This window comes from Oncorhynchus nerka, linkage group LG10, assembly GCF_034236695.1.
Source record: "Oncorhynchus nerka isolate Pitt River linkage group LG10, Oner_Uvic_2.0, whole genome shotgun sequence".
Taxonomy (NCBI): domain Eukaryota; kingdom Metazoa; phylum Chordata; class Actinopteri; order Salmoniformes; family Salmonidae; genus Oncorhynchus; species Oncorhynchus nerka.
The window spans coordinates 31,620,458-31,647,025 of NC_088405.1; the positions used below are offsets into that span (position 1 = coordinate 31,620,458).

The following is a 26,568-nucleotide window of genomic DNA, read 5'->3' on the forward strand; positions in this document are numbered from 1 at the left end:
GACAGCGGTTGCATTAAGGAGAAGTTTATCTGTATTTCCATGTATAACACGTATCTTTTATCAATGTTTATTATGAATATTTCTGTCATTTATTGTGGCTCTCTGCACTTTCACCGGATGTTAGTTTGAGACAATGCATTTCTGATCATAACACACCAATTTCAAATGAGGTTTTTGGACATAAAGATTAACTTTATCGAACAAAACACAAATGTATTGTGTAACATGAATTCCTGTGAGTGCCAGCTGATGAAGATCAAAAGATAGTGATTAATTTAAATCGCTATTTCTGATTTTTGTGAACCCTCTCCTTGGCTGGAAAATGGCTGTATGGATTTCTGTGACTAGGTGCTGACCTAACAATCGTTTGGTGTGCTTTTGCCCTAAAGCCTATTTGAAATTAGACACTGTGGCTGGATTTACAAGAGGTTTATCTTTAAAATGGTGTAAAATACTTGTATGTTTGAGGAATTTTAATTATGGGATTTCTGTTTTTGGCGCCCTGCAATTTCACTGGCTGTTGGCGAGGTGGGACGCTACCGTCCAACATATCCCAGAGAAGTTAAACTATCCCCAATTCAATGGAATTGCAACCCTCACAGTGCATTCTTCCATCACATGTGCAGCTGATTCTCAAGATCTTGCACACTAATGAGATGCTATTGAGCCCACACTATTATTCTGTCTGAACCAAGGACTGCATGCTCTCTGGTAAGTTTTGATAACAATACAGGCTGGGGTGAATATTTTACATGACATACACTATTTTTTGTTAACTAGTAAATAGTAGCCTACAGCAAAGTGTGTTTAAATCATTTCTAACTTGTTAACAATTTCTGCTAATTCATTTTTGCTACCATCTGGGTTTTAGCTTGCGTGAGCCTGCTAAAACATTTATCTTACAAAAGGAGTTGTTTAATCGAACTGCTTAAACTATATCTGTACATGGAATTGTATGTTTTTTTTACTCATTTCTTTCTAATCGTTACAAGAAAATGCTTGATGTGATGATATGTGGAGACATTTCACCACAACTAATGTTGAAGGAAACGCTGTGTACATTTGCAAATACTGTGCAAAATGTGCAGAATGCAACAAAGATGCAGAATCATCTGGCCAAGCACATAAAGTTCTCTCAGAGCTCACAGCAAGCAACCTCTGACAAAAGTCCCTCTACTTCTATTAGAGGTGAAAATGATGAATCAGACACCTTATCGATAGCAACAGCTTATGGTCCTCCTGGAATCAGAAGCTTTTTTGACTCAATGGAGGAACGTAGTCAGGGAAATGCTGATGAATGTCTTGCTCGAGCTGTGTATGCAACTAGTTCAACTCTGATGCTCACAGACAATGTTTATTGGAAGAGATTTCTGAATGTTCTTCACCCAGCATACACCCCTCCAACCAGACATGCTTTATCTACTCATTTGCAGAGTTCAACAGAGTTCATGTGAAGGTCAAGCAAATCATAAAGAAAGCAGACTGTATTGCAATCATCTCTGATGGGTGGTCGAATGATCGTGGGCAAGGAAATATTGACTACATCATCTACACCCCTCAACCAGTATTCTACAAGGTCTCACACCGGTCTCTACTAGAGGTCGACCGATTAATTGGAATGGCCGATTAATTAGGGACGATTTCAAGTTTTCATAACAAATCGGAAATCTGTATTTTTGGACGCCATTTTCCGATTATTTTTTTACATTTTTTTTATACTTTTTATTTAACTAGGCAACTCAGTTAAGAACACATTCTTATTTTCCATTACTGACTAGGAACTGTGGGTTAACTGCCTTGTTCAGGGGCTGAACGACAGATTTTCACCTTGTCAGCTCAGGGGTTTCAATCTTGCAACCGCAGTTAACTAGTCCAACGCTCTAACCATTGCACTCCACGAGTAGCCTGCCTGTTGCGTGAATGCAGTAGAAGCCAAGGTAAATTGCTAGCTAGCAATAAACTTCTTATAAAAAACAATCAATCATAATCACTACTAATTCAGTTTAGCAGGCAATATTAACCAGATGAAATTGTGTCGTTTCTCTTGCATTCATTGCACACAGAGTCAGGGTATATGCAACAGTCTGGGCTGCCTGGCTCTTTGCGAACTCATTTTCCAGAATTTTACGTAATTATGACATAACATTGAAGGTTGCGCAATGTAACAGGAATATTTAGACTTAGGGATGCCACCCGTTAGATAAAATACCGAACGGTTCCGTATTTCACTGAAATAATAAACGTTTTGTTTTCGAAATGATAGTTTCCGGATACGATCATATTAATGACCAAAGGCTCGTATTTCTGTGTGTTATTATGTTATAATTAAGTCTGATTTGATAGAGCAGTCTGACTGAGCAGCAGTAGGCCCGTAATCATTCATTCAAACAGCACTTTCGTGTGTTTTGCCAGCAGCTCTTCGCAAGCACAGCACTGTTTATGACTTCAAGCCTATCAGCCTAATGGCTGGTGTAACCAATGTGAAATGGCTAGCTAGTTAGCTGGGTGTGCGCTAATACTGTTTCAAACGTCACTCGCTTTTAGATTTGGATAAGTTATTCCCCTTGCGTTGTAGAGCGATGGGTAACGATTCTTCGAGTGTGGCTGTTGTCGATGTGTTCCTGGTTCGAGCCCAGGTAGGGGGTGAAGAGGGGGGTGGAAGCTATACTGTTACACTGGCAATACTATAGTGCCTATAAGAACATCCAATAGTCAAAGATCTATGAAATACAAATGGTGGAGAGAGAAATAGTCCTATAAATACTATATTAACTACAACCTAAAACCTCTTACCTTGGAATATTGAGGTCTCATGTTAAAAGGAACCACCAACTTTCATATGTTCTCATGTTCTGAGCAAGGAACTTAAACGTTAGCTTTTTTTACATGGCACATATTACTTTCTTCTCCAACACTTTGTTTTTGCATTATTTAAACCAAATTTAACATGTTTCATTATTTATTTGAGGCTAAATTGATTTTATTTATGTTTTATATTAAGTTAAAATAAGTGTGTATTCAGTATTGTTGTAATTGTCATGATTACAAATCTAAAATATATATATTACTATTTTTTTTATTTTTAAATCGTCCGATTAATCGGTATCGGCTTTTTTGGTCCTCCAATAATCGGTATCGGCGTTGAAAAATCATAATCGGTATCGGCTTTTTTGGTCCTCCAATAATCGGTATCGGCGTCGAAAAATCATAATCGGTATCGGCTTTTTTGGTCCTCCAATAATCGGTATCGGCGTTGAAAAATCATAATCGGTCGAACTCTAGTCTCTACATTGCAGATGAGCTGATGGCAGTCGTCAATGACCTTGGACAACAGAAGGTATTTGCACTGGTGACAGACAATGCTGCAAACATAAAGGCTGCTTGGTCTAAAGAGGAGGAGGAGTCCTACCCTCACATCACACCCATTAGATGTGCAGCTCATGCATTGAATCTGCTCCTCAAGGACATCATGGCACTGAAAACAATGGATACACTCTACAAGAGAAGGTAAGTGAAGGGTCATCAAGTTATAGTAGCAATCTACCTCACCAAGCAAAGTGAGAAGAATAAGAGCCCTGCATTGAAGCTGCCCAGCAACACCCGTTGGGGTGGTGTTGTCATCATGTTTGACAGTCTACTGGAGGGGAAGGAGTCTCTCCAAGAAATGACCATATCACAGTCTGCCGATATGGACAGCCCTATCAAGAGGATCCTCCTGGATGATGTATTTTGGGAGAGTGGTAGCAGCCTGAAACCTATAGCAGTAGCCATTGCACGGATTGAGACAATGTCATCCTGTCTGATGTTCAGACTGCTTGCAGATGTAAGAGAAGAAATCCGTACTGTCCTGCCTACTTCACTGTTGCTCCAAACAGAGGAAACTGCAGATCTGAAATACATCAAAAAGCGTGAAGACTTCTGCCTGAAGCCCATACACGCCGCAGCGTACATGTTGGACCCCAAGTATGCTGGCAAGACCATCCTGTATGGTGCAGAGATCAACAAGGCCTACGGTGTCATCACTACAGTGTCTCGCCACCTTGGCCTGGATGAGGGCAAGGTTCTTGGCAGTCTGGCAAAGTACACTTCCAAGCAAGGGCTTTGGGATGGAGATGCAATATGGCAGTGATGCCAACATATCTCTTCAGCCACCTGGTGGAAGGGACTTTGTGGATCTGAGGCTCTTTCCCCTGTTGCCTCCATTCTCCAAATCCCACCAACATCAGCCGCCTCTGAGCACAGCTGGTCCTTGTTTGGGAACACACACACACACACACGCACAACAGGCTGACCAATACAAGGGTTGAAAAGTTGGTGGCCATCTGGGAAAAACTGAGACTTTTTGAGCCTGACAAGTGAAGATGAGGCCTCAGAGTTTGATGTTCAAGAGGTGGACATTGACGAGGTCCAGGGAGAAGACATGGAAGCCTGAGAGGAAGATAGTTTCTAGACTAAAGCTTTGGCTATCATATTGCAGATGTATGTTAAAAACATTTTTGGGAGATGCGATGGCTCATTGGGGATAATTCAATATTCCCTTTTGTTGTTCAATGAAGAGTCAAATTAATTCATTAAAGTTCATAACTTAATTGTATATTTTTTTTCAATTGGAAGGATTTAATCATTTGTAATTATGTCTACTCATGATAAGGTAAAAATGTTTATGTTTCTGTCTCCATATGATATGGTAAATATATACATTACGAAAAACATCTACATTTAAATGGTATTAATATTAATTTGCATACATTTCCATTAATTCCCGCGGAAAATTTCCACCTCTGAATATTCCCCAGAATGTGCAACCCTAGTAGGCCTTAACAGTTTGTGGGCACTGTTTGTCAACGTTATAGTGCAATTCATGTATTGTTAAGTGTTCTGTTGTGTAGTGGCTTTGCTGGCAGGCATCCCACATTTTTTTGTTTGCCCCACCAATATTTACTGGACTGGACACGTGAACTGTATCTACACTGAACAAAAATATAAATGTAAAGTGTTGTTCCATGTTTCATGAGCTTAAATAAAATATCCCAGAAATGTACCATAAGCACAAAACGCTTCTCTAAAATTGTGCACAAATTTGTTTACATCCATATTAGAGAGCATTTCTCCTTTGCCAAGATAATCCATCCACCTGACAGGTGTGGCGTATCAAGAAGCTGACTAAATAGCATGATCATTACACAGGTGCATATTGTGCTGGGGACAATAAAAGGCCACTCTAAAATGTGAAGTTTTGTCACAACACAATGCCACAGATGTCTCAAGTTGCGGGAGCATGCAATTTGCATGCTGACTGCAGGAATGTTCACCAGAGCTGTTGCCAGAGAATTGAATGTTAATCTACCATAGGCCACCTCCAACGTCGTTTTAGAGAATTAGGAAATATATCCAACAAGCCTCACAACCGCAGACCACGTGTATGGTGTTGTGTGGGTCAACAACGTGAACAGAGTGGCCCATGCTGGCGGTGGGGTTATGGTACGGACAATGAACACAATTGCATTTTATCAATTGCAATTTGAATGCACAGAGATACTGTGATGAGATCCTGAGTCATGCAATTAAATCAGCCGCCATCACCTCATGTTTCAGCATATTAATACACGGTCCCATGTCGCAAGGATCTGTACACAATTCCTAGAAGCTGAAAATGTCACAATTTTTCCATGGCCTGCATACTCACCAGACATGTCACCCATTGAGCATGTTTGGGAAGCTTTGGATCGACGTGTACGACAGCGTGTTCCAGTTTCCGACAATATCCAGCAACTTCGCACAGCCATTGAAGAGGAGTGGGACAACATTCCACAATCAACATCCTGATCAACTATGTGGATGAGATGGAGATGTGGAACGCTGTATGAGACAAATGGTGGTCACATCAGATACGGACTGGTTCTGATCCAAGCCCCTACCTTAAGGTATCTGTGACCAGCAGATGCATCTCTGTATTCCCAGTCATGTGGTATCCATAGACAAGGGCCTAATTTATATATTTCTATTGACTAATTTCCTTCTATGAACTAACTCATTAAAATCTTTGAAATTGCTGCATGCTGCGTATATATATTTTTGTTCAGTGTAGAATCAAAAAGCACCCAATGTGAAAATCATTACTTGAAAGCCATGTCGTCAGCTCTTTTAAGCAGCAGCTCAGGGCGGAGCGAATCTCATTCCCTCCGATTGAGTTTCCCTGTCAGGAGGGAAGGGCTGGGAGTGCATTGTTTTCATTCATCTGTATGCAGGTACAGAAGTCCAGCGGTGGAAAATTCAAGAGGGGATATCCAGCCACAGCTGGCAACCGTGCTAACTGAAGTGAGAACCAAGTAGCTGGCAACCGTGCTAACTGAAGTGAGAACCAAGTAGCTGGCAACCGTGCTAACTGAAGTGAGAACCAAGTAGCTGGCAACCGTGCTATCTGAAGTGAGAACCAAGTAGCTGGCAACCGTGCAAACTGAGGTGAGTACCAAGTAGCTGGCAACCGTGCGAACTGAGGTGAGAACCAAGTAGCTGGCAACCGTGCTAACTGAAGTGAGAACCAAGTAGCTGGCAGGAGTAAAAACAAGGTGATTCCAAGCCAGTGGGAGCGGAAAATACTTTTGGTATCTGAGATTGTTCTGGTAACTCTCACAGAGTATCACAAACGTTTGAGAAAATCATATTGAGAGTGGCCATTTTAGGAGCTATACAAGACCTTATGATCTGTACACAACAACATCTTGGTGTCATTATACTAGGACTGGACAACTACCGTATAAGCAACAGTTACGGATGAAGACCTTCATGAAAATAAAATAACTGTAAAAAAAAGAATGTACTGAGGCCGTCAGTCTACCCATTATGCCATCATTAAGCTGAATGAGGATGCCTGTTCTCTTCATTCTATTTCTATGGCAGCACATTCAGTCAGGAGCACAGGAGAAAATGAAGCCCCACATTATACTCAAATTATTTTATTTAACTAGGCAAGTCAGTTAAGAACAAATTCTTATTTACCATGACGACCCACCCCGGCCAAACCCTAAGCCGGACGACGATTGTGCGCTGCCCTATGGGACTCCCAATCACAGCCAGTTGTGATGAGAACAGATGAGAACTCTAAAAGGACTTACCATGAGGTAATCTATATCAGGTGACCAAAAGCTTGAGATTACCTTCACACTTGAAGCAGCACACCAGTTGTTATTTATGAGGGGGGGACATGACATCCTATTGTTTTCTCCAAAGCCGCCATCCAATCCTGGCACTGCATGGAGAATCCACTGAGAACTACATGCATAGAGTCATTATCCTGCCACGTTTCAGTAAGGCATAATATTGCAGCTCTACACGCCTCTGATAGAAGACTCTCAAATGAAGCTCAACCATCTCATTCTCGAGTGACTGGACATTTGCCAATAGAACAGAGGGGAGCACCGTTCTGTTTTCTCTTTGCCTCAACTGCACTAGGACTTCACTTTGTCTCCCACGTTTATGCATGCAGCGTTTTGGTAGCCCATGGAACAAAGGAATAGGGTCATGTATGAACAGTGGAACAGCCGAGTCGTATTTAAAGTTGAAATCAAGGTTAGTAACTGACGATCTGATGTCCAGAGGTGCTTGGCGGTCATATGTGATAATAGTACGACCTTTCTGTACAAAAAAAGCAAGCGAGATTAAGTCACTAAAACAGCAGTTGGGTTGGAACTCCTAGGATGTCACCCTTCAGCGCCATCTTTCCTATTTGCAGTTTACTAATTATGTTCTGGGCCCCTGACCATCAACCTACGGCTGATCATGTGCGGTTCACAGATCATAAGGTCTTAAAGGAGGCATGTATAGGTCTAAAACGGGGATCTCCAAACTTTTCTAGCATAAGAGCTACTTAACAAAATGTAACATGGTCATGAGCTACAATTGTATAGCTTTCAAATTGGCTATTTTTTGTCCTCTACCCTGCGCCAGGTCCTTGGTGTACAATAGATGGGATCTGTCAATATACCTGGCAAAATAAACAACCAAGGAGGAACCATAAAATTATCTTCAGTATTTTCTTTAATTCAGTTGTTTTATTTTCCCAGCTTATGTTTTTTACTCTCAGAGAAACAACGAAAATGGATGTTCTGAGTCCAAGTCGATGCTTAAAATAGCAGAAGACCAATTTTGAGGAGTAATTCCCCTTTAAAGAGAAGAATGTGTAGGTCTAGCTATGTTTTCTGTTAGGCCTACTGCTGCAGCACATGCAATGGAGTTTGCAAAACAATAGCCACCCAATTGATAAAAATAATAAATGATACATGTCAGGTAAGCCTACTTAAAATTGAATTGAGAAATTTGGGGGGAATGTCTGTAGGTCTACCCACAAGACAGTTACCATTAGCCTACTAGCGTCGCTAATTGGCTATATATGGAGTGATAAGACAATTGGGCGCCAAAGACAGACAAAGGCAATATTGAAATGAATTGGCAGATATTGTGTTGCTTTATAAACCAATAGTGGCTAACCAGGGGTGGAATGTCAACGTGGCTATGATTGGATAGTAGCGGGTAGCTTTATGTTCATGACAGCCCCATACACTACCCACCATTGTGACCTGTATGTGCTCGTTGGTTGGCCCTCGCTTCATTCTCGTCACCAAACCCACGGACTACAGGTTATCTACAAGTCTCTGCTAGGTAAAGCACCGCCCTATCTCAGCTCGCTGGTCACCACAGCAGCACCCACTCGTAGCACACGCTCCAGCAGGTATATCTCACTGGTCACCCCCAAAGCCAATTTCTCCTTTGGTCGTCTTTCCTTCCAGTTCTCTGCTGCCAATGACTGGAACAAACTGCAAAAATCTCTGAAGCTGGAGACTCATATCTCCCTCACTAGCTTTAAGCACCAGCTGTCAGAGCAGCTCACAGATCACTGCACCTGTACATAGCCCATCTGTAAACAGCCCATCTATCTACCTACCTCATGCCCATACAGTATTTATTTATCATCTTGCCCCTTTGCACCCCAGTATCTACTTGCACATTCATCTTCTGCACATCTACCATTCCAGTGTTTAATTGCTATATTGTAATTACTTCGCCACCATGGCCTATTTATTGCCTTAACTCCCTTATCTTACCTCATTTGCACTCACTGTACACAGACTTTTTGTTTTCTTTTGTTCTACTGTATTATTGACTATGTTTTGTTTATTCCATGTGTAACTCTGTTGTTGTATGTGTCAAATTGCTATGCTTTATCTTGGCCAGGTCGCAGTTGCAAATGATAACTTGTTCTCAACTAGCCTACCTGGTTAAATAAAGGTGAAATAAAAAAATAAAAAGTTAGATTGACTTTCAGAATTGTTTGACGAGCTACTCATAGCTGGACTGCGAGCTTCTGGTAGCCTGCGAACTGTTGGAGACCATTGGTCTAAAAAGTTGTGATACATTTTTCACAAAACAATTGATGCAGTTACATATCACAATATTATTTTGTGACAATATTTTGATATGACTTCAAGTACTGACTTGTAAAAAAAAGAAGCTAGTCGGATGTACTTGTGCCAAAACGCCGTATTTTCCTCCTATAGCTTGTTCTCCGTCTTTTAAAACAGTGAGCCAACATTTCAGTACTTGTAAATCCCTGATCTAAACTCGTTTTCTCATGCCCTCTCATCTCTCTGTAGCAGACATATAAAATTAAATATGTTTAGAACATCAAATTGCAATGAAATCCCAGTATCGAATCGCAATATACAGCTCTGGGAAAAATGAAGAGATGACTGCAAAATGATCCTTTTGTCTGGTTTTACTATTTATAGGTATGTGTTTGGGTCAAATTAACATTTTTGTTTTATTCTATAAAACTGACAACATTTCTCCTAAATTCGAAATAAAAATATTGTCATTTAGAGCATTTATTTGCAGAAAATGACAACTGGTCAGAATAACTAAAAATATGCAGTGTTGGTCAGACCTCGAATAATGCAAAGAAAATAAGTTCATATTCATTTTTAAACAAATGTTTTAACTTACAAAGAGTTCAAAAATCAATATTTGGTGGAATAACCCTGATTTTCAATCACAGCTTTCATGTGTCTTGGCATGCTCTCCACCAGTCTTTCACATTGATGTTGGGTGACTGTATGCCACTCCTGGTGCAAAATTTCAGGCAGCTCTGTTTTTCTGGAGGACTTGTGACCATCTTCCCCTTGATCACATTCCAGAGGTTTTCAATGGGGTTCAGGTCTGGAGATTGGGCTGGCCATGACAGGGTCTTGATCTGGTGGTCCTCCATCCACACCTTGATTGACCTGGCTGCATGCAGCATTGTCCTGCTGGAAAAACCAATCTTCAGAGTTGGGGAACATTGTCAGAGCAGAAGGAAGCAAGTTTTGTTCCAGGACAATCTTGTACGTGGCTTGATTCATGCATCATTCACAAAGACAAATCTGCCCGATTCCAGCTTTGCTGAAGCACACCCAGATCATCACCGATCCTCCACCAAATTTCACAGTGGGTGCATGACACTGTGGCTTGTAGGCCTCTCCAGGTGTACATTTGGTGGAGGATCGGTGATCTCTTGAAGGTAGACAGAACTGAGGAGATTATTAGTTTCTCTAATCTGGTACTGCTGCTTCAAAAACAGTTTTTTTTAACTCCCTTTGATCTCTCATTTACAGCTAATTGAATCAACCTTCCAGTTCTTTAACCTAAAGGCAACAGCATCCTATTGCCCCGCTCCCCTCCTCCTCAAGCCCTCTCCAACGCTGGTACACTGATTAACTCTGGTCTGCAGAGTGCCTTGCTTTCATTAAAACATGCCTGTTCAGCTCGGCTGCGTGACACAGCTTACAAAGAGCGGAGGAGCGTGAAGCTTGTAATAACTATTTACTCATCAGTAGTAGTTCATCAGAGGGGATGTGTGGGGCGGGGGGAATTACCACCAACAATGTTCTCGAAACGGTTTTGGGCAGTTGAGCTGTCAAGTGGGAATACTACTCATTCCATACTATTATCTCAGGCAAATTATGAAACAGCTCAGCCATTTCGGAGGCACGTCACCTCCTCTTGGCACACAAAAGACTGGAGTGCAACTCCCTCCCCTCTGGCTCCCGTGCACTGACTGCACAAAGTAACCTCTTGGTGTTTGGCAAGGCGCTCACACCTTTGAGAGCTCTACAAGCACTTATATATGGAGAGTTGCCATCCATGGCTGCCACAATCAGAGCGTGAGACAGTGGTTTCTCATCCTGAACCTTGCCACCATTGCTGCCTGTCAACAGGTTTTCCAGGTTAACCTCTCTAGGATATGTGGGATGCTAGCGTCCCATCTGGCCAACATCCAGTGAGATTGCAGAGCGCCAAATTCAAATACAGAAATGCTCATTATAAAAATTCAGAAAACAAACATATTTTACATAGTTTTAAAGATTAACTTCTTGTTAATCTAACCACAGTGTCAGATTTATAAAATGCTTTTCGGCGAAAGCATACCTAGCCCAGAACATACCTAGCCCAGAACATAGCCCAGTTGACAAATTATTACAAACAGTAACCAGCCAAGCAGAAGCATTACAAAACTCAGAAATAGAGATAAAATGAATCGCTTACCTTTGATGATCTTCATATGGTGGCACTCGGAAGACATTAATTTCCTCAATAAATGTTCCTTTTGTTCGATAAAGTCTCTTTAAATCCAAAAACCTCTTTTGTTTGTGCGTTTTCTTCAGTAATCCACAGGCTGAAACGCAAGTCCAAACAGGCAGACAAAATCCAAATTGTATCCGTAAAGTTCATAGAAACATGTCAAACGATGTTTATATTCCATCCTCAGGTTGTTTTTAGCCTAAATGATATATAATATTTCAACCGAACAATAACGTCGTCAATATAAAAGGTAAACAAGAAATGCACTCTCTCGGGATTGCGCATGAAAAAGCTCTGCGACACAGTAGGGTCCACTCATTCAGACTGGTCTTACTCCCTCATTTATAAGAATACAAGCCTGAAACCATTTCTAAAGACTGTTGACATCTAGTGGAAGGCATAGGAACTGCAAATGGAGTCCTAAATCAATGGATACTATAATGGCATTGAATTTTAAAAAACTACAAAACCCACAAAAAAAACTTCCTGAATGGATTTCTCAGGTTTTCGCCTGCCAAATCAGTTTTGTTATACTCAGACACTATTCTAACAGTTTTGGAAACTTTAGAGTGTTCTCTATCGAAATCTACCTATTTGCATATCATATCTTCTGGGCCCAAGTAGCAGGCCGTTTAATTTGGGCATGCTTTTCATCCAAAATTCCGAATGCTGCCCCCTACCCTAGAGAGGTTAAAAGCAACATTAAGGCCTATGGATCTCCATCTTCATGGAAATTAATTCACTACAGTATGCGTCAGTATCAAGAGGCAGTTCACTTTAATTTAGCCTACGGAGAATGTGTCCGTCTCCCCACGTTGTCGATCAAGAAGCTGACTATGATCATTATACAAGTGCACCTTGTGCTGGGGACAATAAAAGGCCACCAAAATGTGCAGTTGTGTCACAACACAATGCCACAGATGTTTCAAGTTGAGGGAGTGTGCAAATGGAATGCTGACTGCAGGAATGTCCACCAGAGCCGTTGACAGAGAACTGAATGATAGAAATGATCCCAAGCCACCTCCAATGTAATTTTAGAGAATATGGCAGTACGCCCAACCGGCCTCACAACCGCAGACCATGTGTAACCACGCCAGCCCACGACCTGCACATCTGGCTTCTTCACCTGCGGGATTGTCGGAGACCAGCCATCCGGACAGCTGATGAAACTGTATTAGGGGCGGCAGGTAGCCTAGTGGTTAGAGCGTTGGATCAGTAACAGAAAGGTTGCTAGATCGACTCCCCGAGCTGACAAGGTAAAATCTGTCATTCTGCCCCTGATCAAGGTAGTTGTTCCTAGCCCAATATTGTAAATAAGAATTTGTTCTTAACTGACTTGCCTAGTTAAATAAAAAAATAATTTGTCTAATAAAGCCCTTTTGTGGGAAAACCTCATTGTTATTGGCTGGGCCTGGCTCCCCAGTGGGTGGGCCCATGCCCTCCCAGGCCCATCCATGGCTACGTCCCTGCCCAGTCATAGGAAATCCATAGATTAGGGCCTATTGAATTTATTTCAATCGATTTCCTTATATGAACTGTAACTCAGTCAAATTGTTGCATGCTGTGTTTATATTTTTGCTCAGTATACATTTTTAAAAAGTCTAAAAAATAAATTTAATATAACCTACACCACCACAATAAATCCATGATTTAGTTTATGCAGGTCTAAAGAAAACATTATGATATGAAGAAAATGTTTCCATATCAGAATAGCGTATGCCATATGGCTACACAAGTTAATTTAGCAGACGAGGTTTGCTTATCTTTCCCGTTGCATTATTTTAATAATAAGAATACAATTGAACATATCTGAAGAGAAAATATATTTTTCCCCAAATTATTTCAGAGTGAGGGCGAACATGTGTTGAGCAGTTAACAAAGTAATAATTTGAAACAGGTCTTCCTATATGCTTAATTTAGAGTTATTTATGCAACATTCATTGTAATACAAACATTAGGCTATATGTTTCATTTCTAATATATTGTAAGGCATGCGCTCTGATCCGTTTCTTGCATAGGCTGCACACACTTCATCAATCTCTCATTCACAATTTGACAAGCACATGACAATTCTCTCACCCATCAGACTATTCTCAAGTAATCTGGTCTTAACATATAGCCTAGTAATAATTTAAATGCACACACGTTCAAAAGTTTGGGGTCACTTAGAAATGTCCTCGTTTTTGAAAGAAAAGCACATTTTGCCCATTAAAATAACATCAAATTGATCAGGAATACAGTGTAGACATTATTCATGTTGTAAATGACTATTGTAGCTGGAAACGGCAGATTTTTTAATGGAATATCTACATAGGCGTACAGAGGCCCATTATCAGCAACCATCACGCCTGTGTTCCAATGGCACATTGTGTTAGCTAATCCAAGTTTATAATTTAAAAAAGGCTAATTGATCATTAGAAAATCCTTTTGCAATTATGTTAGCACAGCTGAAAACTGTTCTCATTAAAGACGCAACAAAACTGGCCTTCTTTGGACTAGTTGAGTATCTGGGGAATCAGCATTTGTGGGTTCGATTACGGGCTCAAATTGGCCAGAAACATAACTTTCTTCGGAAAATCATCAGACTATTCTTGTTCTGAGAAATAAAGGCGAGAAATTGCCAAGAAACTGAAGATCTCGTACAGCGCTGTGTACTACTCCCTTCATAGAACAGTGCAAACTGGCTCTAACCACAATAGAAAGAGTGGGAGGCCCCAATGCACAACTGAGCAAGAGAACAAGTACATTAGTGTCTAGTTTGAGAAACAGATGCCTCACAAGTCCTCAACTGGCAGCTTCATTAAATAATACCCACAAAACACCAGTCTCAACATCAACAGTGAAGAGGCGACTCCGGGATACTGGCCTTCTAGACAGAGTTGCAAAGAAAAAGCCCATCTCTCAGACCGGCCAAAAACATAAAAGATTAATAATGGGAAAAAGAACAGACACAGAGGAACTCTGCCTAGAAGGCCAGCATCCTAGTTGCCCTATATGCCTATAGGTTACGCTTAGAGTAATTTGGCCACTTTAGTTGTGAAACAAACCCTATCAAAACATATAGGCCTATGGGCTAGGCTTCATGATGCATGCGAGACTATGATTTGAAAAAAATCTATTTAAAAATTGCATGTGCCATTTCTTGCCCAATTGGACACGCTGGGCATCATTCACAGGTGATATTCTCACCCATCAGACTATTCTTAATTTAAACTTGTCTTCTTTACATTGCCTAAATAACCTGTGAAATTAGTTTTGATTTAGAATGGGCCACTGTCGGAACGGGGGGGGGCGTCATCCGCATGCACTTGAATTGCGAATGGAGGACCCTTTTCATGCCAGCCAGGTAGACTACTCCGATTACGTCGCTTTACAGTGTTCATAATATCAGGAAAGCTTCAGGGAACACATTTAATTCCATCCATCAACCACCCTTGAGAAGCTGGCTCTTGCTTCACAACAGGTGATACTATTCCACTCAAACTCAATGCGCTCTCATGAAATGTTTGATTTGTAATTGCATTTGCACTGATGTCAGAGTGATTAAGGGGGACAATGGCGTGCTGAGTACCAGCCCATTAGCGATGGCTGTTACTAAGTTTGGCAGGCTACTAATGACCATCAGCAGCATCAGAGCGCAGTTTTGAAGAAGCGTCAAAACCATGACTGAACGGTTACATGAAATCTGACAGCCCTACTCATACATTCTTCCCCTGCCTTGACTGTGCGAAACCATTGTGATGAGCTAAGGCCAAGCATACCGTTACGCAACGCCCTGATCCAAAGTAAGTAGGTACCTTTGGGCAGATGAGACCTTTAAAGTTTTAGTGGTGATCGTGTCGGTCACTCTTCTCATTTCAGCCCAGGTTAATAACCTGACCAGCTCATGAATACCATCTGATCACCATCTGTAAATGCCACAAGGCTGTCCATGTATACTTAAAATGTCAGTTTTATTATGGAAGCAAATAAATAAAATTAACATGTTGTAAAAGGCTCGAACAATATAACCGTGCATACAGCCTAGTAGTGCTGGAGCAGAAAAACAGGCATCATGGCTCTAGGACCAGGAGCATTGCTGTACACTGAACATTTACTGTTAGGAATGTGTATCTTTCAAAATGATTAGATCCCGTTTGATATGGTTCTTTTGGTCCAATACGGATTCAAATGTTTTGGGGGACTAAACTTACCAATACATCTGCAGAGAGTATACTGTATTACAGCGGGGAAATTTAAGTGTCATTTTTCCATACTGAATACTCGTAAATTGCCATTCAAAAGATTAATTGTCCAATAACTATGCTTCAAATTATTGCATACATTGTGACAATAATGGCAGCATGAGAATGGCTGCAAGTGTTCAGAAACAAGAGAATCCATTTTTTCAATCTATTTATTGAATATTGGTTGAGTTATCGGCTGATATGGGCTCCGGTACGATGTAGTTTTAAATGATTTGGTGCAATTCGGTTTAATTAGAGAACGAATTGATGCGATTCCTGTTCTGGCGTGGTTACACATGGTCTGCGGTTGACATTTGTATTTGTAATGGTCAGGTCAGCAGCTACTCTACCTAGGGGTCAGTTATACAGGCAGTTATACAGTTTCAAAACATGACAATACATTCATAACAGATTTCACAGCATATTATGTGTGCACCCTCAGCCCTCTACTACCACATATCTATAACACAAAATCCATGTGTACGTCTGTATATTGGGTATGTTACCATGTTACCATTGTGTTGTGTGACAAAACTGCACATTTTAGAGTGGCCTTTTGTCCCCAGCACAAGATGCACCTGTGTAATGTGTGCCGTTTAAATCAGCTTCTTGATATGCCACACCCGTCAGGTGGATGGATTGGCAAATGAGAGAGGCTCACTAACAGGGGTGTAAACAAATTTGTGCACAAATTGAGAGAAATAAGCTTTTTGTGTATGGTGTTGGGTTTATATATTTTTTCAGCACGTAGGCACCTGAGCCATAAGAGAGACTAGGTATATACCACTCCTATCAGACTATCAGGGGACAATGTAGCCTATTTTCTGCCCCTCCCCCCAACCCACACTTTCATTCTGAAATCACCATCACCCACTAATTACTCAATATTTGTTCACAAATGAGCTATGACATAGCCAATGACTGTACAGCACAACTTTGGATTCATGCTACATTTGGATCGGTTTATGGTCCGTGGACCAATTCAGTGAATCGGGGACCGATGTATATCTGTGAATCGTTACATCCCTAACAGTGGAAAAATTACATTTCAGGAAGGAATTGAGGTGATCATGTTGAATTTTTTTTTTTTTTAATGTCAAATCAAGCATTCTGCTGCTCTCCAGCCCTTCTGTGTCAGCAGCGAGGAAATGCTGGGGTTTATTCCATAGATAGCATAGGGAAGTTGGGGCAGAGCTGCAAGGGAATGAGCTTGCAAGTTAGGCATTTCACTGCACTTGTGCATGTGACAAAACTTGAATGTAATTAGTCACACCCACTCTTATCCTACATGCTGCTCAGAGGAAGCTAAAGCTGAGAAAACACCTGGGCCGCCCGCCATTCTTAAAAACGCAAACCAAGGACAAAACAATGGGGATTCAAAACACACTAATGGGCAGTCACGCTATTAACGCCTTTCTCAAAGTGTATGAGAGGGAGTCGCAATTAAACTGATGGTAAGTCATGCAAGAACACTCAATGCCTTCATGGGTCTTTCTGAGCAGGAGTCCTATTTTACTACTGGAGGAATACAGAGGTCCCCAAGACTCTGAGGCACTGCCGAGGTAACATGTCCATAAAAACAACCTGCTACTTGTGTGTTTTAATACACACCTCGACGACAGCCTAAAGGAACATCATATAAAATCTCCTGGTCCCTCCTTCTCAACCACACTTCAATGACTGGGAGACAGGAATGTGGGATACAGGCCTAGCACATTATAACATAACCTATTTGGAACTAACAGACTCTAAAAAGCTCTCAAAAACACTAAGTCTCACTTTGAACCACAATTCATACATTTGCAAGGAAAGAAATGATATGTTAAAGAAATTCCAGCCAGTGTGTATCAGATGCAGCTAATTAAGGCCCCACAGTGGAGAGATCCTCCCCCTACCGCGCTCTGACTGCAGCCCAAAGCCCTCTTGGTAGCCCTGATATTTAAACACTGCAGCATCATTCATTCAACCTATTAACCCTGGCTGCTGTGTGATCCCTGCGGCATATTCATCTCACAGTGTATATTATTAATAAACAGAAGCTGTTAAGGTAAGCACATATTGATCCTGGCTGTGATTAAGATAGAGGAGGGGGTCAGGGACTGTTCAATCTTGCCTTCTAATGGGGTGACTTCACCGGGCTCCTCCTCCCTGCCCACCCGGGTTTCTCTGATCGGCCATGTTTGAAAAGTGTTTGTTCCCTGACCTGATAAATGACACAGGGCTGACAGGAGGATGTCTGGAAAAGGACTCTGGTTTTCCGCCCCGACACACACACCATTCTCATTGCACTTCCTCAGTGAGCGGTCAGCGAAATCAAGATGTGCAGCTACTCACTTGACCACCCTTAAAATCAAAGTAATCTAAACTGGGCATGCATCTCTGGCTGACGTCTTCAAGGTCCTTCATGCCACAAACAAGCTCTAAGCTAAAGATATAATATCCCTATGACCTAGAAAATACCAATTTTCATTGAGTTTCCAAAACACACACAATGGGGATACTCTTCATTGCACTGCCTGATTCTGAACTACAAAGTTATACATTGGATGTTTGCTCAGAATAGATATATAGTATTGACCCATTGAACAACCATCTGACCCTCTGAAAATGACCAAGTAAGGACAGTCAATTTAGGAAGCAAAATGAAATTCCAATTCCAATACCAATTCCAATGTTCATAATTTAAAAGCAATTGGAATGGAATTGACCCCAACCCTGGTGACTTATTGTAGTTGTTTCAAGAGAGAAGACTTGCGAAAAGAAATGTCTGCCCAAATCTAAGCCGGACATTGAGCGCAGCCTCAAGCAGACAAACCATTAGGATTTCCTCCCTCTGACTTGCTGCGATTGCGTTTAGGAATTCAACCCCTGCCAACATCATTCTCCCATTTTCCAGGGAAGAAACAGGATTTGATTCAGTGTCCTGAGATCTGCACAAAATCCTGTGTCTCAGAATCTGAACCCTTCAGTTCCTAAATGTCAACGCAACCCTGCATCAATCTCAAGGCCCAATTTCCAAGTAGGCTGGTATAAATGTTATTAATGTACTTTATTCCATCGTAACCACCACAAATCATGAAGTCAGCAGAGAACCTCACAGGGTTGAATGAGGCAATTAAATGCCAGCTCCACATCATTTCTTGTGGCTTATGCCTTTACTCTAGGGACCAATTGCAGAATGACAAAGTATGAATATAAAATTCCAGCAAGAAGCATAAACATCAGGTGCACTTCACTTGTTGGACTAAAACTCCAGCAGAGGAAGAAATGTCTGCGCTCAAACTTATTTATATGAAACTATTTCAATTAGGCAGCTAATTAATAGAAGACAATCTAAATCAGGGATGGACAACTGGAGACACGTGGCCACCCTTTTGAATGTCCTCGGATAAGCCCACTCTATTGTGAGTCAATTAGCTCATGTCCGCTAAAATGTTTTAGATTACTAAATTATCTAAACTTGTTATCATGGTCAAATTACCGGCCGGAGGGGCCCCCAATGATTGTGTTAATCTCCATCAGATATATTAAAACCTGCAAACATTCCTCTCCACTCCATGGAAGAATCTGTAGAATTGCAGAAACATGCTTTAAAACTGCCACATTCTCTCTACACCCAATGGCAGAATGTGTATAATCGCACACAATTAACAAAAATAATAAATAAGGGCAGCCTCTCATGATCCGTTCAGAATTATTTTCAGGTGGTCCCCACCCCCATCAAAGTTGCCCATCCCTGATCTAAATGCTTGCTGATTCCAGAAAAGCAATCATAATATTCTATAAAATGGGTAAAAATAAGTAAAATGACGAAAAAATGACGAAAACAAAACTAGTTTTGCACAGTCCATTTGAAACTTGTGCTGTGTGAGATGGGGTTTGTCCAGTGCCACATTAAAAAGGGAAAGCTAGACCTTTTCCACTTTTCAAATGCCTAGTTTAATACCCTTCATGCAGAAACCAGAGCCACCCCCAGGTCTTAGTCTTAATTATAAAGTGGTTCTTAGTAGGGTTGGGCAATATTTGGGGAGACCCCTTCTACGATATGCTACTCCAAATATCACCATATCCAATATATTCATTTTGAGCTGTTAATGTCTAGATAATTCCAGACTGCAATGATTTGTAAAGATCAAATAAGAGTATGATCTTGCACATCATGACAGATCAATGTCAAATATTATGATATGTTCGATTGAATCATACATCGGCCCAGCCCTGGTTCTCAGACATCAGTAATGTGATCAGAGGACAGAATTTGGCTTGATCCCACAGCTCAACACTAATTGGGCTTTCTACTCAAAAATAAAATGAAACAAGTTGAAGCGGCTCATGAAACAAGGACTCAGCTTATTGTACCAGTCTTTCAAAATACAGCTTTTAAAAAGACTTCATGAGGAGCAAAATTTAGATGCGTGTGATAGTGAATGTAGGCTACTGTTTCATTGTGAAAGTGCACATTGGGAAAAGATATTCATTCACTAGCATTTTGGGATGTTACTGGTGAAATGTTAATCGGTTAGCCACTGAAAATATACTTTACAAAAATAAGTGTAATATGTAAAATGTTGGTCCCAAGTTAAATTTTCCAAATTCACAAAGAGCCCTTATACTTTGTGCACACTTTTGTATTATATCACTGTTAATGAGGATTTCTCCTTTGCCAGGAAAATCCATGCACCTGACAGGTGTGGCATATCAAGAAGCTGATTAAACCGCATGATCATTACACAGGTACACCTTGTGCTGGGGACAAAAGGCCACTCAAATTAGCAGTTTTGTCACAACACAATGCCACCGATGTCTCAAGTTGAGGGAGCATGCAATTGACATGCTGACTGCAGGAATGTCCACCAGACATTCATTTCTAACGTTCATTTCTCTGCCATAAGCCACCAACAATGTTTTAGAGAATTTGGCCTTACAACCACGTGTAACCATACCAGCCCAGGACCTCCACATTCGGTTTCTTCACCTGCAGGATCGTCTGAGACCAGCCACCCAGACAGCTGATGAAACTGAGAAGTATTTGTCTGTAATAAAGCCATTGTGTGTGGAAAAACATTCTGATTGGCTAGGCCTGGCTCCCCAGTGGGTGGGCCTATGGCTGCGGCCCCTGCCAAGTCATGTGAAATCCATAGATTTGGGTATATTTTATTTCCTTATGAACTGTAATTTTAACATTTAACAAATCGGAGCTATTTTTATTTCCCAATCTCAACTCGTAAAGCGCGCCTCCCATTCGGATGTATAGGCCTACCGTTGACTATCAACACATCACCCACAACTTTGCAATGTGAGCTTGAGGCGGTACAATTGCTTGAAACCTGAATGTTTTACTTTACTTCAAATAATGAGGCATGTTTTACCTGGCTTCAAAGTAGCTATGCGAAAAACCACCCCTAGAAACGTGAAGACAATTATTCTAACAAAGTCATGCCATTAACCAGCATTTATCTCCTGTTCTATTGGTTTCCATATAAACTTTCGTTGTCGAGAAGCCAAAGGGACAATCCTAGTCATATTAGCAAACCCATCATAGAGGGGGAATCTAATAGCAACTACTTTCTAAATCTCTCGCATATGGAACTGCTCAGCTTAGAACGGTTTTCAATTAATTGCATTTGGGCAAATGTTTGAAAATTACGTTTTATTAGTTGCTTCATTACAGGAGTTACATGTTCAATAATAGTCTATAGTCTTTTGACTAAGATAATAGGCTTGCTATTGTTGCATGTTTCCATTAAGCTGTTAATTAATAATGTCCGGTCCTTTTATGCATGCATGGTATCAGAGAGGATGAGGTGAAGCGAGAGGTTTCCGTCTCGCCAAAATCAGTCCAAAACGTATACGGACTTATTTTGGGCCTACGCTTGTCGCCTGCCTTCACGCCTTGGGACGACTCCCATTGTTAAGGTGGAAACATAAGCGTCTCTTCATTATATACAGATATCTGATAGTACTTTGTTGGTCACGTCATTTCACTGTTTGGATGTTGTTTTTTTACCGTTTCTTGACCGCTTAATGAGGGTCAGTTAGTCGGCAGCCAAATTGATCGAAATGTTAACCCCTACTAGCATTACATGACATTTCAGGACATATTCCAAGCAATGGTTTCGAGCCTATCAAGTTAACACTGCTTATCAGAGCAAACATAACTTAACACCAGGGTTACTGTGGCTCCTTCTGCCACGGTGTCCACATCTAAACCAATCAATGGCGACCACTTCAATCTACTAACTTTCATTCAATAACCAGAGATCGTGTGGTTCCTTGTGCAATTAATCATTTGTCCCTGTCCTGGCAAAACCTCTTCCACCGCCTCCACAATGTTACCAGAGTCAAAATATCTGGAATACCGTGCAATGATTTGGCTAGTTGAGTGTTAACATGGCGTAAATATGGCAAACCAAACCTTTCCATATTATCTAATACCTAAGGAGCCATTTTATTCTGGTTTATTAATGTCAAATGTTAACCACAGAAGGTAACCAACACTGAACTGGGAAATCAGATTAACCAAAACAGCAAACTGACGTAGGAACACTAAACAAGAAATCCATTGCCTTCGGCCAGTGCCTGAAACACCAGGTCAGGAGACATGTACTGTACGCATTAGTTAATAACACTATAAGAAACATCTGATGATGCATAACGTTAAGCTAACAGTACAAAGGTCATGACAAGTTAACGTTTGTTAACGCGTCAGAACAATGAGCCAGATCTCGCGCCAGATAAACAAAAAAACGCGTCAATGTAAAACAAAAAAAAACACCTTTCAAATGTATTTAAGAGATTACAGAATTGGATACAAAAACAATGTCATACATTCGTCAAACTATAGTTAACTACTGTTACATTACATAACAATGATAGCTACTAATGTTAGCTAGATTACTGGTTATGGAAAAACTTTTGCATGCAACACAGTCCGTCATATGATTCACCACTAACTAGCTAGCCGCTTAATATAAGCTAAGCAAAGAATTTCAGCATCTCTTTAGACCGACTAGAACCAACAAACACATGCTGCTGGAATTGAACAAATGGTATGTTTTCTTCATATAGTTAAAACGTTACTGACACGAATACAGATGTCCACGTCGTTCGCATAAAATTCAAACAAAATCAACAGGAAAATCCTCAATCCCAACTGGCACTGAAATATAGGTAGCTAGCTTGCGAGGTTAGCCTACCGGCTAACTAGTGTTGCAAACATTCAATGGGCTTCAAGTTAGAGGACAGGCAAAATATTCCAAGTTAATGTTTTTTTAACTTACCAATGTACGTCTTTGGAAGACAGCTATCCACATGAAATGCACCATGACAGAAAATATGCAAATGCTTAAGTTTCAAGTCTAGTTGACAGCATCGCTCGTGAATCCGCCATCTTCATTCAGCAATCGATGTATTCTGCCGAAACTCCGGAATGAACCATACATAGCGAGCAAAAGGGAGATTTCGTAACAGTGGACATCCAAACGTTAATCTTGGGAAATGACTCTGATCGCAGGAAAATCATTGAAATGACCCAATTTGAAACATAATTATGTTGGTATTCTTAATGTTAATACGATTATAATGCTTGGTTTTTAACCCCCATAACACATATGTTTGATGATACCCTTGTCCGGACAGAGAACACCCCTGAGCCTCTTTCAGGTTTACCTTTCAGCTTCACAGGTGGGGCTATATATACACACAATAAACACAACTATAAACGCAACATGTAAAGTGTTGGTTTCATGAGCTGAAGTACAAGACACCAGGAATTTTCCATATGCACAAAAAAACTGTTCTTTCAAATTGTGTTCTTTCACATTTGTTTACATCTGTCAGTGAGTTTTTATTTTTTATTTTTTACTTTGCCAAGATAATCCATCCACCTGACAGATGTGGCATATCATGAAGCTGATTAAACAGCATGATCATTATACAGGTACACCTTGTGCTGGGGACAATAAAAGGCCACTCTAAAATATGCAGTTTTGTCACATAACACATTGCCACAGATCTCTCAAATTGAGAAAGTGTGCAATTGGCATGCTGACTGCAGGAATGTCAACCAGTGTTGTTGCCAAATGATTGAATGTTAATTTCTCTACCATAAGCCACCTCCATTGTTTTTAGAGAATTTGCCAGTACGTCCAACCGGCCTCACAACCACAGAACAAGTGGAACAATGCTAGCCAAGAACCTCCACATTAGGTTTCTTCACCTGCGGGATCATCTGACCAGTCACTTGGTCGGCTGATAAAACAGGAGTATTTCTGTCTGTAATAAAACCCTTTTGTTGATAAAAAACTAAGTCTGATTGGCTGGGCCTAGCTCCCAAGTGGGTGGGCCTTTGCCCTCCCAGGCCCACTCATAGCTTCACCCTTACCCAGTTATGTGAAATCCATAGATTAGGGCCTGATTGATTGATTTCCTTCTATGAACTGTAACTCAGTCAAATCTTTGAAATTGTTGCATGTTGCGTTGATATTTGTGTTTAGTATTTGATAAGCTGCACATTATAAAATTCTGTAATTAATACGGAACCATGACATACATTTTTCTCCAACGCAGAGTACTGAGCCATGCTACTCCTTTTACTTGGGTCACTAGAGGACAAAAATCTTGATAAAATGCTAACTTTGGTGTATGAGCAGGTAGCAAGTGTAGCAATTGTAAAACATTGCAAATGTGTCTTCCCATGTAAACTGCATTGTCTTATGAACCACCATCATTTGGGAACCATTCCATGAAAGCCACTTTGAACTAAATTTTGGGAATTAAAGATTAACTATAATAGTGTCGAAATGAACTCAGATTAGCCAGACTACTGGAACCCGATCATAAATTGCCCTATGGTTCCCTCTCCTGGTCATACTGTGACAGACCAAAGAATGAATTTTATGTCATACCTTTTCATTTTGCCAGTCAAACCCATTGGAGTTTCAGTGGTCAGAGGATTTAAAATAAATAAGACTATTTCTGATTTACATTAATAGGTGGTTCAAGTGTCAATTTTTGTACTCACTTGCACTTTCGACCCACGTAAAATAAAATTACAGCAAATTAGTGTTTTGAATGACCTTTATTAAGTCAACTCTACATGTCAGTATTGCTTTATCCATTTTTTTTTATTATTCTAAAATTACAACTTCTTGCAATCAGCAAAATGTTTAATTTTTTTTTTTTTTCAATTAAGCTACACTTCGAGGAATACAAAAATATCACAGTACATTTTCTACTAAGTCACTCTTCACCCCGTGAGCTCCAGAGCAAGGTTGGAGGTGTGGATTTGGAACACAGGGATCTGGCAACGCCGCCTATAAAACATCAATGGACATGAATTCCACAGTAACAGCTGATGGATGTATCCTGGAAACCCAGTCTGCATATAAGCCTTTATGAACATAGCACTTTTATGATTCTACATGTGCAGGGCATATGTAAATGTCATGTCCACTCATCCTTTATGTGATCCTGATATTTGATTGGATGATTGTACTTGAGATTCTCAGGGGCCGTACACTTGCACTCTTGAACCACTACAAAAGGGCCAATGATGAGTTTGGTCCAGCCAGACTCCTGTGTTTCCAGACCCAAAACCTCAAACCGCTAAATTGGAAAAGGTAACCCACACAAAACTCATGTTAACACTCGCTCATTCTCAAAGTCCTCTCTGCATACACGTTATTCTATACAAAATATCAAAAACAAAAGATTAAACAAAACACTAAAAATAATCCTCACCCGTACTCAGATAATTTTCATATTACATTTTTTTTCAATTATTTCAACAAACTGTTTTTTGTCTTGCTTTTTTCTTTCTTGTTTAAACACTGTCAGAATACCTAAAATTCAGATCCGTAGTGACTGGTGGAGGCTCACTCCCCCAGGACAGAGGAATGTTGCAGTATGAATCTGATTTACTCAGTTGTTTCAATAAAAGAACCAACTAACATCAACAACAAAATAAATGACAACTTATACACCCCAAGCAACCATAAAGCATCCTTCGTGACAGCTTCTGGTAGGAAAGTTGGGAGGATGAACATGAGTTGGGAATATACGTTACAGGAAGTTACAAAGAGACATGAACCATGATAAATGGGAGCTGCAATTCAGTCACAAACAGATATAGAAAACTACATAAACTGATCTCCATTCAGCTTACCTCAAACTCTGTGTCTCACACACCTATGACATCTAAAAGGAAATGGGGGTTGATTGTGCTGCCTGTGTGCTGTGTAGGGTGTGTACATCAGGGTACACAAGGAGATGGGTGAGGTGAGCGAGAGGCCTGAGAGGCGAATGGAGAGAGCGTTCGATGCAGGGCTACGGGTCGATGGAAAGAGACAGAGATCGACAGGGCTGTGGGTTTGTGGGGTGGGAGCGTCGTTCCTCTCCCACTCCACTGCCCTCATAGTCATGGGGAGAAGGTGGCCATCTCCAGAGAGATGCGCTGCCACAGCTCCTTGGTCTGCTTGCCCCTCTTCAGGTTTTGCAGCACGTCGTTGAACTGCATCATGCCCACAGGTGTCAGGCAGAAAGCCCCACGGGCGCTGCGGATGATGTTGACAAAGTCGTCGTAGTCGGCCGGGGTCAGGTGGATCAGCCGGTGGTGGATGTACTGCAGTGGGAATGGAGAGGGGGACAGAGAATCAGATGGACTAAGTCAAATAGGGCACCAAAGGGTCATCTACTTTACTACTTATGTCAAAGTTAGGCTCAGAGATAG

The 26,568-nt window shown here is 40.9% G+C and overlaps 2 protein-coding genes across 2 annotated transcripts in view; both read right to left on the bottom strand.

Annotated features, from left to right (window-relative positions):
• LOC115135140 (bifunctional heparan sulfate N-deacetylase/N-sulfotransferase 2-like) overlaps positions 1 to 23,322 on the bottom strand; it is a 180,769-nt gene extending 157,447 nt beyond the window's left edge. Inside the window, 1 exon segment of the mRNA XM_029669478.2 lies at positions 23,120 to 23,322. The gene's annotated coding sequence lies outside the window, so the exon portion shown is untranslated.
• Positions 23,323 to 24,899: 1,577 nt separating this feature from the next.
• The window catches only part of LOC115135141 (zinc finger SWIM domain-containing protein 8-like), a 35,039-nt gene continuing 33,370 nt past the window's right edge, over positions 24,900 to 26,568 (bottom strand). The window contains 1 exon segment of the mRNA XM_029669490.2: positions 24,900 to 26,460. Coding sequence (XP_029525350.2) covers positions 26,257 to 26,460 — 204 coding nt within the window. The 3' untranslated portion in view covers positions 24,900 to 26,256.